Source organism: Phalacrocorax aristotelis, chromosome 6, assembly GCF_949628215.1.
Source record: "Phalacrocorax aristotelis chromosome 6, bGulAri2.1, whole genome shotgun sequence".
NCBI lineage: Eukaryota > Metazoa > Chordata > Aves > Suliformes > Phalacrocoracidae > Phalacrocorax > Phalacrocorax aristotelis.
Genome location: NC_134281.1, coordinates 37133701 through 37149450, shown reverse-complemented (window position 1 = coordinate 37149450; position 15750 = coordinate 37133701). Strand labels below are relative to the sequence as shown.

Below are 15750 nucleotides of genomic sequence, written 5' to 3'. Positions count from 1 at the left end.
GACATCGCTTGATTTTTGGTGAGAGCAGAGTGCATCAGCCTGGGAAACAGCAGAATTTCATGATGAAAAGTGGAAAGACTCCAGCAGAGGGAGTTTCCTCCAGCAGTTTGTGTTGATCTAAATCTTCATTTCTTTTTGTTTGGGTTTTACTATTTTATTAGGCTTTCTCTCTTTGTCTCTAAGGTGTATATTCTGCCTCTCTCAAACTGAGTTCCTGGGCTATAGATCCAGGCCTGGACCCCACTAACAGTGCCAGTTAAACAAATAGAGTTTCCTGAATACAACAGGAGGTCTGGGTTGAGTCTGATCATTGCAGAGTAACCATGCTGGTTGTTAATAGGTTTTTCCTTCCTTCTGCTCTTCAGCTTTCCCCTGGTTGTGTAGTTTTCTCCTCGGCTGGCCTGGGCTCAGGCACCCGCCGGCAGCAGCGGGGTGGCGGAAAGGTAACAAGCTTCCTTCAAATAACATTCTCCATGCTCATGAGGGATATTAACTGAGGGCTGGCTTCCAATGAGTGCTGTGTCAGACACAGGAAAGCTGCTTTTTACCTCTGGCTTCCCCTCCTGCATGGGGATTTGAGGATGGAGCTGTAAACTACATCTCTTATTTCTTATTCATTTGAATCACTTGAAGCAATAGCTGGCTCCCCCCCCCCTCCCCTTTTGCTGTATGATTCTTTTTTTAGTTTGCTTACCTGACTGGAAATCTATCACTACAATGCCTCCCCTTTTCTCCTCTTAATGATTCAGTGTGCTACCTCTTGCAGACCTACCCCTGAATACAGCTTTGAAATTTGAAGGGAACAATCTCCTGAAAGGATTATATGCTCTCCAGTAGAGGAAGTAGGCAAGAAATTTCATACCCATACCTTAAAAATGGAGCCACATAAAATGGGATTATCAAAAAATGGGCAGTTTGGGAACCTGATAATACTTCTCTTTCTCTTTCACTTACATAATGTTCTAGTTGCAAATGAGTCCTCTGTTTGTGGGACAGGCAGAGGAGAGGAAGTTAATGTGAAATGTCTAGGTTTAAGAGTACAGTTTATGATGATTAGCAAATCAAGCAAGTCTAATTAGACCTAATTTTTAACCCTGTCAAACATAGGCTTTGTCTGAGGGCCAAAACCTATGTATAGCACTCTGAGGACAGGAATTTTGAGGATGTTTCTTTTAGAAGGGAAGTTAACCTAGCCCTGTGACATAGCTTGTTGTTCACGAAACTGCTCTGTAGTTTCTGGTAAAAGGGAGATTTCTTTAAGCCTTCTCTCTCTGATACCAGTAGTTCACAGTGATAAGGTAACACATAATGCACCAACAGCCACTGGTGCCAAAGCTGAAGGCAAGGTGTTAATATAGATATGACTAAATAAGTGGGTGGGGGAGTTGAACTTGGACCATGAATTATGATGGTTCTCCATGATGCAAAGAAAAAGTTGTTTTAATAGTGCTTACCTGTGTATCCAAGAGGACAGATGCAGTCATACTGTCCTATCTGATTGAGACATGTTGCCCCATTCAGGCATGGATCTGACACACATTCATTCACTTCCAGGTCACAGTGCTTGCCTTGGTAGCCTGGGACACAGTAGCAGGAATATTCATCAACCCCATCCCTGCACACCGCTCCATTGTGGCACGGTTCGGAAACGCATTCATCAAAATCCATTTCACAGAGTGTACCTGTGTAACCTGCGCTACAAAGGCAGGTGGGCCCAGCCAGGCCATTTTGGCAGGTGCCTCCATGCTCACAAGGGTTTGTGTCACACATGCTGACGGCTATTTCACAGGTAGGTCCGTTATACCCAGCAGGGCACTCGCAAGTAAAGCTGAGGTTCCCAGTAGAGCTTAAACAGGTAGCATTTTGAAGACAAGGGTTTGAGGAGCAAGGATCAGAGGTTTTATTGCAGAGTTCCTCCACACTGTCCAGCGATACACCTGCACAACTGCAAGTATCGTCTTTATGACCAGCAATGCATGTAGAATTCTTTTGGCAAGAGTTTGACAGGCACCTGGAATCATTCCTCATGCAAAGTGACTCTAGAAAGGAAACAGAAAAAGTCCTGAGGAATTCCACAGCACTGGGAGTCAACAAGAGTGAAAGTAGTGCAACTCAACACAACTGTGTTTCAAAACCAACACCTCCAGTTGTTGGCTTGTTGAGAAGAAAACAGGGCTGATTACTGTGTGACAAGTATCAGTAGACAAATAAATGTAAAATGAAAACAATTATGAAAATATGAGTAGGTTGTAATTTCCTGTTCTCGCCTCTTCCAACAACCATGGCCTGGGTGTAAGGATTGCTTAACACTATATTAAGAGTACCGTTGCAAGAATATTGGTGGTTGTCAGCAGATCTCCAACAGTATGGAATGCATTTAGGTATATTTAAGACAATTTTTTTTTTACTAGGAAAAAGGACTTGAGCTACATTTTTGAGTTCAATACCACTTTGTATTCTTTTGTGGTGGAAGTTTTTTTGTATTAGATTTCAACAAAGCTAAATTACTCAGATGCAGTTATAACTCAAGTAAGTGGTTCAAACCATCATGCACTTTGAGTCTGACTTCCTGATTATAAATAGTAGTTTGACAGCTGTACATTTCCACCACAAAGGATCTCCCAAACACCTGAGATTCAAAATAGCCCTCCGAGAGCCTTCCAGCCTCTGAGGCTGAAAGGACATGGTGAACACGGTGTAAACATCTTCCTTACCCTCCAGGAACTGAGCTCCTGGCAGTAATTAAAGGCCACTTGGAGATCCCTTGCTGCCATAAAGACTGGCTGACAATAACAATAGCTACTTCTCACTTCCCAATCTGGGAGGAGGGAGCTGTTACCAGCATTACTCATAACCCACGACTTAGAAACAGTGACAGTTAAAGCAGTGAAAGTGGTGAAGGATGTTCTTTCATGGCAAAATTCTTGTTTTCTTTTACAAGAAACTGTATAATTTTTAAAATCATGATTAATTGTCTCCATAACAAAGTAAATGGCTGTATTCAGATAAGCATAGCATACATGTGTAGGTATATACCTGCTGCCTTAAATTCAGCGTTAGGCGTACTAAGCAATAGCAGCAAGGTGCCAAATACTGAGTGCCTGAATCAGGTGTGCTGACCTGGACTGAATCCTCCGCAATCACAGCTTCACTGCGAACAATATTGAGTGAGGTAGACTGAAGCTTGAGTACTTTTGTGAGTGCTATCATCAGGTCTCCCACATGCAGCACAGACGAAGAGTACAATGGGGTTCTATTGATCACTAAATTAATCTCATAATACTATGTTGCTTCTGTCATGACTTGCCATTGTTTTGGTATGGGTCAGTGGAAACGGTGTTGTCAGCACACATCCTGCAATGGTTGGGAATTTTGTTATTCACTGACTCAAGGCTGTGGAGATGGTAAGACCCAAAGGGATGATTGCAAATGGGGTGTTTGCTCTAGACCTCTCTCCTGGTCTAAAGGTCAAGCTTTTGAATGCTGATGAGAAGCTAGTAGAAGAAATCCTGGAGTTGCCTCCAAATACTATGCTAGTAAAATGAAACGATGGCAGATCAAACCTCATAGGGTGATTATGGAGAGAAGAAAGGCAAGTAGTTATTTACTGACCTAAACCACCTAGAAGACAGGGACTATACAAATACAGACCTAAAAAGCCAAATGCATGTATAGTATTTTAATTTCTACTGATCAAATTGGAAAACCTGATCTGGAGTATAATAAGAAAAGCTCTATCCACTTGTCCCGGTTTCAGCTGGGATAGCATTAAATTTCTTCGTAGTAGCTAGTATGGGGCTGTGTTTTGGATTTTTGCTGGAAACAGCGGTGATAATGTGGAGATGTTTTAGTTGTCGCTAAGTAGCGCTTACACTGGTCAAGGACTTGTTCAGCTCCCCATGCTCTGCCGGGTGCACAAGAAGCTGGGAGGGGGCACAGCCGGGACAGCTGACCCCAACTGACCAATGGGATATTCCATACCATATGACGTCATGCTCAGTATATAAAGCTGGGGGAAGAAGAAGGAAGGGGGGGATGTTTGGAGTGACGGCGTTTGTCTTCCCAAGTAACAGTTACGCGTGATGGAGCCCTGCTTTCCTGGAGATGGCTGGACACCCGCCTGACGATGGGAATCAGTGAATGAATTCCTTGTTTTGCTTTGCTTCCGCACGCAGCTTTTGCTTTACCTGTTGAACTGTCTTTATCTCAAACCATGAGTTGCCTCACTTCTACTCTTCCGATTCTCTCCCCCGTCCCACCAGGGGGGAGTGAGCGAGCGGCTGCGTGGTGCTTGGTTGCTGAATGGGGCTAAACCACGACACCACTACAGTTTTTTCTTCTACAGCTGATTCTTACCATGTTATAAGAAATCCTGTACTGTATAGTGAACATCTGAATACTATCAAACTTTTAATGTGATTATGATGTAACATTCCTCAAAATATGAGAGTTAAAACTCGAAATAAGTATTTTGCATGTTGCTAGAGAAAAAAACTTATTTGTATCACAGGAGGCGAAAAAAAAAAAAAGCAGTCGTATCTTGGCCAAGAATCTATGAAATAAATCTGAAGGTAGTGGTTCAGAAGGGAAAGACTAGTGGTCTGGAGAACGAAAGTTGCATTAAATGATCTGTATGACAATCTTGTAAACATCCTATTTTCTTCTTTCAGTTTATACTTTTATTCTGGAGTTTTGTTTGGAAATATGAAGGGTATGTGTCTCCTACAGCAGTTACTGAAAATGAATGGCAGAACAGTGTACATCTGTGCACAGAGGGTGTTGTGGATGAGCTGAACTTCTTGGAGATATTCAGACCCATCTACCACCAGTCTCTAATTTCTTCCTGGTTCTTGGAACTGAGATTCAGGAGTGTGGAAACTACAGAGAAGGAGATGGGGCACTGAAAGAGAAGCAGCACGTAGAAAAGCCCCGACAACTGGGGCTAGACCAATGCTGATAAAATCCTGGGACAGATCCCTGGCTAGCTGGGAAAGTGAGAGGCTAGGGCTGGCCAAGTGAGGATAACAACCCACCACTGGGGATTGCCAGAGAGTACAAACTGTCTGATGAGGGTGCATTTTCATAATGTATATTTTAATACAGAATATAATTTAATCTGGTTTTTGCCAGGGTGGAGAAGTGGAGGAAGAAAGCCTCAGAAGGCTCTACTAGCCTTAAGAAAGACAGCTTATGTAGATATGACACTATGACAATGAATGGGGAGGTTGGAGAAGTTATCTGTGCTTTGTTGTTGTGCCTTCTGACCTGAGGTGTACAAAGGAGCAGCAGTGCCTCTGAAAATTAAAAGCACCAACCTTGAATGAATTTGATGCTCATAAATAGGTACATTTACTGAGTCAAATACCTAGTTAATACTCGCTTGAAGCAGCAGAACAGAGATTTGTGTAGTAACAATGATAGTAACAGTGGCATCATGACTGAAAATTAGCTAACAGTGGTCTTAAGGATTACATAGAAATAGTATCTTGGTTGTTTCTTTTGGGGTGTTGCATATATAAGTAAAACCAAAGAAATGTTTTTGTTTGAATTATTTTTAGCTGTTGTCATGCTCATATATACCAGAGATGTGGAGGAGAAATACCTATAAAAGTTATGGTCTCTTCTTGGTAAAGATTATCTTTATTTAATGCAGGCTAAGATAGACCTGATTAAGAAAGCAAGCTAAACATTGTCTAGCAGTAACGAGAACTGGAGATCTACATCCTGTTCTTTGAAGGAAAACAGGACAAAACCAGTACTTCTGATTTATCCTGCCTTTAACATGGCCGTCCCCAAACATCTTAACATGCAGTTTTGCACTGGGAGCAGATATTTCATCCTAATATGGTGTCAGTTGTGCTTCTCCCAGCTCACAGCTCTCACTGAATGCAAAATTCAAGACATTGTCCATGGTGCACTAGCTTGCTCCTCAGTCAACTGTATCAAGGACTTTTCTCCTCCTCAACACACCCTCACGTACGTTCTGATATCCTAGTTTACATAATTTTGTATATTACCCATGTTTTTAGTTGTTTTTCTTTAGCCTGGATAATAAAGAGCTCACTGCAATCTATTAATTACTGTTAAAATGAGCAAAACTGCGTTCCTTAGGAACTTTTGCATCCCACATTTTTCTTGGGATTGCACAACTTTAAAGGGCTTTCCTGTCAGTCTGTCTACCTACTTAAAATTCATGAAAAGTGCATGTTTGAAGAAGCATTGCAAATTTGACAAAATGAACTATGATTAAGTTATAACATTATCTAACTATTGTACTGTGTAAACTACAAGAGGTGAGGTCAATCATTCAAGTGCTGCTTAAGTAGGACCACTGTGACATGAGAAGCAATTTAGTTAATTATTACTACTTTTTCAGAGATAATTTGCATGCAACAACTCAATTTGTTGTAATGCCTGTGTGTGAGAGAAACTGGAGCATTTGCCAGTCTGCAGTTTTGATAGTAACATACTAGCTTTGAGCACTGGTTAAAAAGCTTCATAGCTCTCTGAGGTAGTAATAGTGGATGGAAAATAAGAGGAAAGCAAGCCCTGAAAGCACAGCCTGTAGTGAAGGCAACCAATTTGTCTCCAAGGTGACACCACAATGGGAAAAACATGAAACAGGCAGCCTTTCCTGGATTTTTTTTTTTAAACTAGTATCTTAATTTCAACTCCTCTGGCTTTTATAAAACAAATTTCTTATGCAGAAATTGTCAAAAGACAATTCAATAAATGCAATACTCTCTGGAGGATGCTTTTGTCTGATTTGCAGTACAAGTTTAGAGTGAAGCAATAAAGTTTTTGGACTTTTATCTTTGTTCTAATGTGCTGTGCCATGTTTTTTGTGTTCCTCTGGAGCTATACAGATAATAAGAGCTTTGAAGGTCTTAGCAGAGATGTAATCACTGTTGAGTTTCAGCTTACTTGTGACTTAAAGGCTAGGACCAAGAGTTTTTTAGGGATGCTATACAGTAGCTTTGTCCCAGCAGCAAAACTACATCTCAAAAGGTGATCATCAAAGGCTATGCAATTATCATACTGTGGTTATCAAAGGGTATGCAGTTCACCAGAACAGTCCCATGATTTTTTTGAGAAAAGTCATGTTCCAAAATGATGTGAGTGTGCTTCAGAAAATCCTTCGATCCTGGGCTGGTAGTTAGAGCACCATTTTCCACCTATTTCAGCCAAGTTATTTATGCTACTTCTATTTCTGCCCCATCGAAACTCAGTTTCCGTGCTGCTCTGGAGTAATGTGGAAGGCTGGATTTGGGAACCTGTTGAACTATTGAGACCTATGTGGAAATGAGAGAGGAAGATCATAGCGCGTGGAAGCTGAACTCCCCCATGCTCTGTGATGCGATGTAGCAGAGTATGGTGGTGTCTAATGCAAAGGCTGGCTCAGTTTGAGCTCATGGTTGAAGAATATGCTCTACTACATTTGCAGAAAGAGGGCAGAAACATTTCAGTGTTTCAGGGAGCTTGATTTTTTTGTAAGATTGCAGAGGGTTAACCTGAAAAGGCCTCGTGTTCTAGCTCAGATATGCAGAGGAATCGTTTTCATTCCTAAGAAATTAAGGTCTCTTTAGCAGTGACTTGTTCTGACAGAGGGTCTTAAAACTTGTATGCAACATTAGAAAAATGGAAACAAAATGCTGATCACTTTGGATTTACGCTGACTGACACTTGAGGTAATTATCAGTCTCTTTATAAACATTGGTACATTAATCTAATTACAAGAGGAATTAGTGCCAAGCATTTTACCCCATAGTTAAATCCTTTTGCAGATGAGATGTTTGACAGTAAAATTCTTTGCAGTAAAGCTTGCCATCTACTGGCAAATCACCAATACTACCAGAAACATATCAAGTCCTGCGTCTTTTTTTTTTTTTAAAAAAAGAGCAGGCACAAACTTTTAAACATAAGAAATGCTGAGAAAGAGGCAGATTTTACCTCTTCGATAAGCTTACTTGAAGTCATTAAAGTGATGTTGTTAGTGTATGAATAATTGAGCCTACATAAATAATAAGCACTAAAAATGCATTATTTTGGCCTGATAAAGTCTTCTTACTGATCAGAAACCACTGAAGTGATACAAAACAATTTAGGTCTTGGGAGTGCATGACAATGAGCATAGGAGGGCAAAATTAAATTAGTTGGAAAGTTAACATAAACAAGGCAGGAGTTTTGAAAAGGTTAAAGCAATTTGGCGCAGATCATCTGACTCCTGGTAAGGAAACTAGTGTTCTTCAGTAAAGCAGGTAATTTTGAAGAGCTCATCCTTATATCTTTCCTGATAATTTGGTTGGGTTTTTTTGTTTGTTTGTTTGAATCAGACAGCTAGAGAGTTCATGTGTGCTTCTCAAAATATTGTTATGTTGATAAAATCAAAAGTAAAGTAAACTGAGGATCCCCGATTCTGAGAATCTGATTAGCAATCTTAGCCGTTCAAAATCCACAAACAAAACCTAGCAAAGTGTGTTGGGTTGCTTTTGGCAGAAATGTCTTTCAGCAACAATTTGTTCTTTCTGGGCACAACTCCCCCTACAAGTTGGTGAAATACACAATCAGCAGCAGAATCTAAAATCAAATTTCAATCACTGCTAATCACACTGTTATGAACTGGAGTTCACTTGACTGTGGTCATGCCTGCACTTTGCTAATCATCTCATCATGCCTGGAGGCTGGTTGTAATTTGCAATGCTATTCTTCATATGTGCCTTCTTCCCCTGAAGGAGGACTTTAAGCTTCACAGAAGCTCGCAATGCTAACAGCTTCTGGGTCTTTTACATACACTGTGGCGATTTTCTGACCTTCTTAACAGACCCAGTCTATTTTCTATTAAAAAAAACCAAACACAAAAAAACCCACAAGACTATGAGAAGATAGAGAACTTCTTGATACCCATATAGTCACTGATGAGTGTACTGTGCTTTGAGGAGGACTTCTCTTTTTAATATTTTTTTTTTAACAAAGAGTTATTATTTCACACGTTTGACTTAAAAGTCGGAAGCTACACCAGATAATGCAGACAAAGCAGTTCACAGCAAAATCTGCCTTTTTATTAACTAATACATTTTGGAAAGAAATTGATAGCAAAAAAAATGGATATCCTGGTCTGTGAATTGAGAAATGAAAGTCTAAAAATACTCCTAAGGAAAAAAAATCAAATTACAATAGCAAAAAAAAGTGTTCTATTTTTTTAGAAAAAAAAAAAACAACACCCAGAAAATGTGTGTTGGGTGGTAACTTTTGTTGTTTTTAATTTGCTAAAATAGCTTATATAATTGACATCTTGGTTGTGGTCAGTCACTAGAAAGAAAATTTCATTGGGATAAATGAAGGAACCATTGCTTCTCTTAGTGCTATTACTTCAATCTGTCTTCTGTTGACTCAACAACATCATACAACATTTGTTCACAACTGAAGGCTTACCTTATGATCAAATAAGCTCACTAAAGAAGTTGTGGGATAACATGACAGTAGCAAGGGTTTAGATAGCCCAGTGTCTGGAGTTAGAAACGAGAACCTTCAATGCTTGTTTTCATTGCTTGTTTAAAACTTCCCCATGGATTTTAAAACAAGCATGTGACTCTGTGTCACTAAACTATCAAGCTCTGTGACTTTGGTGAGATCTTGAAATAATTAACATTCAACTGGAAATATTAAAATATTGCTCAAGGCGTTTAGTGCTGCACTGAAGAATGTTTGGCTTTGGTATAACTAGGCATATCTCAGTTTATCTGCAGCACACAACTTAGAAAATAGTTTATCACTAGAACAATAACTTCCTTGCAAAGACAGCCTTAGAAAGTTGTGGGTGTCCATATATATTCAATCTTCATCTATCTTGAAGAACTAGGGAAGAGATAAGCACAGCTGCATAATCCAACAGTGGCAGAGATGGGGCTCGGATACCTTCACTATGGACTGAAAGGCAGAGATGCCATTCATGGATCGGCATTCGGCAGATGGGGAAGAAAAGGACATGAAACCATGGTGTCCTGGATAAAACAAAGCCAGGTAAGGGGCTATTTTAGCCCTCAGAATAGCTTTTCCATCAAGATTCTCTGTGAATAGGTAATTTCAGCTTTTCCACACAGTTCTGATTCCCAGACTAAAGTCTCAAATTTCCTAAATGTTGCACTAACACTATTTTACCCTTACCCTGCCCCTCTCCCAAAACACTGACCTGACCTGCTCTATCTGTAGCTGGAATTATCACTCAATTATTACTCAGTCTGCTCAATGAAAAAGTGTACCTTGGGAAGGTATGAACAAACTTTTGCCAAACAAGCAAGCACTTGTCGTGTCTACAAATATTGTGGTCCTAAAGGGTTAATCCTGAATCTTTAACTTCAATTGTGTGTCCTAAACATCCTAGCATGTTGTTATAGAAACCACTTGCAGGCTTTAAATCTTGAATCACAATTATTACCATAGTAACCACCACCACATACAGGCAGAAAAGAAAAAAGGTGGTTACACAAATATTCCATTTCTATCAAAAAAGCCCATTTTGTTTTCAAGTGTATTTGTGTCAGCAAAAACAAGGAAAGTCTATTAACAACTTATTTTCTAAAGCAGAACTATATCAGCTTAAGATTAACAACTGAATACCATTAAAATGCTAAGATGTTTAGTAAACACTTTAAGATTAAAGCTATCTGTAATTAAAATTACAGAACTGGTTATTCAATCGGTGTCTCCATTTCACTAGTCTCCAAACAATTCTGCAAGCTCACACTAATCAGGTGCTGCCCCCCAAGAATGAAGGCCATTATTGTTGGCTGTTATTTTCCTTCACTGCCTTTTTACCTTTGTGCAGTCCCACAGTTCCTTACCCTATGAGCACTTCAGCAGCAGCAGTCCTTACAGCTGTGCCGACTGACGATACTAAACACAGCAACAATTTGACGTGCTTTTCCTACAAAGCAGCCATGCAAGGACTGTTTCATTGCGCTGTGGTGAGGGGTGCTAGTTCAAAGGCACTCGCTCGGTGTGCGCACGCACACACGGCTGCTTTCTGGCTACTGCAAGAGTACTGGAGAAAAGGGGGAAATGGGTACAGCTCATTAGCCTGTCAGTGGTGTTGTCAGCAGTGGACAAATAAAACAAACACCTTGAAAATGAGGTAAACGCTTTCTACTCATAGTCCCCCTTCGCTTCTATCCTTTGCTTCAACGCAGTAAACGCTTTTTGGCTCTCACTTTATTTGGCATCATACCCTAGTGTTGTCTATGCTGGTAACAGGAGGAGAATCGGGCCCATGAGCTCAACAGGGCTCCTACAAATAGAATTTGGAGGATTTTAGGTTCAATGGCCACAAAGGCATGGTGCTACTAGCAATGCAAACAGACTGGTTTCTAATGTGAATAAAAGAGTTCATCCACTATTTCTTTACCTTTACATTTAGCAATACAGCACTGCATTTTAAGTTGCTAGTGCATAGTGATTGTCATGCTTTTACTATGCACAGATATTTTTGTTTATACAAGCTGAAGGACAGTGGCTGATCAGTCACAGGATGTAACTGATATCCATTATAGAAGATGATGCAGATCCTGATGTAGAAACTGAACTGATTTCTGCTGTGAAATCCCTGCTCTGTATACACTCCATCTGAATACGACTTTCCTCTTTAATAGTTTCATGGTATGTCTCCACATCCTTATCTTCTAACTCTGCAGAAAAGTAAAGACATGAGTGTAATGAGATGTCCCATCTTCCTTTAGAAGTGATGAAATTTCTTTTTAGTTGTATTCATATAGCATAATTTATTCTTAATACTACAGAACAGGATTCCTCCACACAGGGACATGGAAAATAAACAGGCAGGTAAGCAACAACCACGCTACATGGTGGTGGGAACCTGGGGGCCAGCTTCAAGTTTGCCTTTCTACCAGCTCTTCAGAGGCAAAGAACATGGAAAAATTATTGTGCTCAAAATCTGAAACAATTTATTTAGGTGATTGATAAACTTTATTGCTTACAGAAAAGATTTGGTGATTCTGCAGGTTAAATGTCTTTGTCCCAGGGATTCAATCAATACCTTTCCTGCCTGCACTGCTCTTAGAGTTTCATTAAAGCTGGGGACATCCTCACCATATAACTCAGGATTTAGAGCCATGTGTTTACAGATCTCTCCTGTGAGATGAAAGGTTTTGCAGAAATAAAGAAAGAAAAACTAGGTGGTTTAGTCAGGGGTGTGAATTATGTCTTATACTTTAAAATGCTATCATGTATTGATTGCCCTTACTGAGGTTTCTCAGCATGCCTAGATGAACTTGTCTGGATGGGTGATTTGTAATGCCTTTGTGAAAGGTGTTGCTCCTGCCTTGCTCCCAAGAGTTACAAAGATGGCAGCATCAAGCCTTTTAAGATTAATGGAAGCATAATCTGTCATTTCCAAATCTGAGATGTGAACCCAGTGAGGGGTGCAAGTGGTGCTGGGGAAGTGGAAAAACGAAAGCAATGTTTGCAGTTGGAAAGATACCACCTGTATTCACAGCTCTGCTAAGGAGGAAGGCTAAAATGTACACCTTGGAAGCAGATGCATGGTGAAATAACAAGGGAAATGGTGCCAGAGCTGAAAAGGGCTGCAGAAAGAAAAAAGCGTGGTCTCACTTCTTCTCTGCAACAATGGGGGTGGTGGGGTGGTGGTGGTTTCAGGAACACAGAGGGAGTAACAGTGTAAAACTGTCAGTTTGTGAGTTTGGGTGAACTGTCTGAATTCCAAACAGTGGAAAATAGGGAACAAAGGAGCTGTTGCTTCTTGAAGAGGCCTAATCTTGCCTTGAGAGACACAAGATCTTACAGCTTCTCTGGAGCCTGGAAAGAGTTTGTGGCACTTTGCCTTTGTGTAGGACAGAGGCTCCTGGCTCCCACTGAATTCAGCCTCAGCAAAGAGCTGGGGGCTTGGCTGAACTGAGAGATGCTTCCCCTCATGCAGACCAGCTACCGCTGCCTTGCAGCACTGAGATTTCTTTTAGGTCAGAACATGCAAGCAGGCATGCTACCACTGTGCTCAACTACTAACATGGGAAAGAAAAAGCAGTTGGAAATGCTGCCAATTGCTGCTAAATCATTGATATACTGAGCTTGGAATAGAGGGGCTAAAAATTGAGTACAAAATTGACTTAAGGTCTAAATTCTGTGTTTGTGTGTTGCTTTTGAAAACCATCCCCTTAAATTTCCTTTATCTGTGGTTCTACCTTCTACTTCATTGCCTCTTTTCTTAATATGAAAACAGCATACAGCAGTGATTCTGATATACAGTAGTGCATAAGGATGCTGTGATTTTAAAAATATAGCCTCAAATGTCTGTAACACTGACCCAAGTGTAATTTCTTTCTGTGAGTCAAAATTGGCTAGGCTTAAAGCCCTGATGGTTAGAAATGCATCATACCGACCTGTTACATTGGCCAAGAATTTCTCTTTTGGTGAGGAATATTTTCACCTACACTTTGCTAGCCACAGAATTCAGAAAATTAGATTTTTCCCTAAGTTACGCTTAAATTTTGGCTTTGAAAATATGTATATGATCATTGGTCAAATGTACTACACTAGTAAATCATAGGGAAAATGTTATTGTTAGGTGTTCACACAGGCATATGTTCACAACCAGGTTTTGATGACTCCTGATTCAACACAGTCTCAGCAAGCACTTGTTTTTATAGCGTTTGGACAACCAGAAGATCCCATCAAGGCATATTATATCAGATACACCATATTCCTTCTGCACAGCCAAACCTGTAGCAACAAAACGCAGATTCAGAAAAGGATGTTTTTTAACATAGTAGATCGGGGCAAAACCCATGACAAAACATATAAGGGTTTTTATGGATCTATTCCTTTTCCCAGCTGGCTTGCTATGCTCTGCTTTGAAGTCCATAAGGAAATGAATGTTTTAAAGCTTCTAGGTGCAAAGCTGTGTACTGATGTGAGCAGATGTTGAGATTGCCTCCAGTAGGATCTCAGTAACAGCTGAGAACTAAACGTTGCTGAAGCCAGAAAAATGCAGCAGAAGAGCAAGATCAGCTCCAACTTTAGACTAGCATCACACTGATATCCATAGCCACTGGAATGTATGCTGTCCCTCCAGGCTTGCTGAATGCATAGTCCTTTTCTCATAACAATTTCAGTTTCATGCTATGTAACCATACTCTATCAGAGTCATGATGCTACTTCTCCTGTCTCCCCAGACTTTAAAAAAGTAATCAGCCCTGAGGCAGATCAGCATTATGTTGCTAGAAATATGTGTACTGTGATTTAAATACCACGGGAATCGGGAGAAATCTTCAGTGCAGCTACAATGCACAGTGAGTAAGAGAAAGCGAGGTCATTCTTTTCCACTGTGAACTTTGTACAGTCACATTCCAGGCCTTTTGGTTATTTACTAAATTATTTTCAATATAAATCACCTACAATTAGTTCTGCATGAGATAACTACTAATTGGAATTTAGAGACTGCTTGGGAAAAGTCACAGCTCCTGTATTTTGGGACAGGTTAGAGTCTAACAGGGGGAATCGGTGCAACCAGAGTTTCCATCTGCTCTTCTGCTGAGCGCCTATGCTGAGAGCAGCTGCCAATAGGGCCAAGATCATAACACTGAGATTGTTGAAGAACAATGATGTGATCATGATCTGCACAAGTTGCCCTCTCTGACCTCATACAGATAAAAATCAGTCACAGGCCTAATAGGAGGATACTACAAGGTGGACTTTTGCAGAGAGCTAGTCTTTCAAATGCTAGTTTAATATAATGATGACGCTCCACCATGGTAATGGCTCTGGCACATTGTCTGTGGTAGATTTCCTAACCTGCAAACAGACTATGTTGCAGCATCCTAAAAAAATCTACTGACTTGTAACAGAGGAAGAATGCATTTGTTTCATGGTTTTACAACCTTTTATTTCCAGAGTAAGCTCTGAAGCAGACCCTAATAAGTCTCTGAGCTACATGATATGAAATTACTAGTCTCAGTCCACAGACCACTATGGTTTCCTCTCCCCTGATTTCAACAACTGCTTGCTGATTAATGGCAAAACTCTATGTCCACCCCCCAACACACTATGTAATGTGCAGGGATGTTATTCCACCAGCTCCACCTTTTCCTGACAGCTGCCACCCTCTCCTAGTCCACGCTACAATCCTAGAGAGGACTGGCCAAGCCCTCACTTGATGACACCCCAGAGCTTGATTGCACCTGGTGGCAATGCCATGTAATCGAATGAAAGAATGGAAGTTAAATAGAAGCTAAGAGAATAGCAGCTGCAGGTCACATTTTCTTCTGTCATATAGGAACTTGCATTGAACTGAGTTTGCGGGACAACAGAAACTATTTCTATGACAGATATTAATGAATTTTTGGAGGTTGCCAGGAAAATCAGAATTCTTACTCTACTGATATCTACAAAGCAAGTCCTCAGCTTGACATTTGCCATTCTGTTCAGGTAAGAAGCTGGCTTTATCACATGGTTATTTATGCAGCTTATTTGGCTGCCTTTCACTTTGCAGCAGAACACAATGACTGGTCTCTGTAGTGGCGTTCACAGAAAAGTACACTGAGCTTATGACACTGCCAGGCCAGACAGGGCTGGTAGACCTGCTCTCATCAGCCCTGGCATATTTTTATATCATAGCACCTGCCTGGCTGACTGAGTCACTTGATGACTTTCTCAGAGAGTTCAAGACTGTATGTGTCACACTAGTCCAGATGCTCTACTGAGCATCTACTTCCTTCCTTGTCT

At 40.6% G+C, this 15750-nt stretch overlaps 1 protein-coding gene across 1 annotated transcript in view; it reads right to left on the bottom strand.

Annotated features, from left to right (window-relative positions):
• CRB1 (crumbs cell polarity complex component 1) overlaps positions 1-15750 on the bottom strand; it is a 109188-nt gene that overhangs the window by 72213 nt on the left and 21225 nt on the right. Inside the window, exon 3 of the mRNA XM_075095511.1 lies at positions 1455-2039. Coding sequence (XP_074951612.1) covers positions 1455-2039 — 585 coding nt within the window. The remainder of the gene's footprint in view (positions 1-1454; positions 2040-15750) is intronic.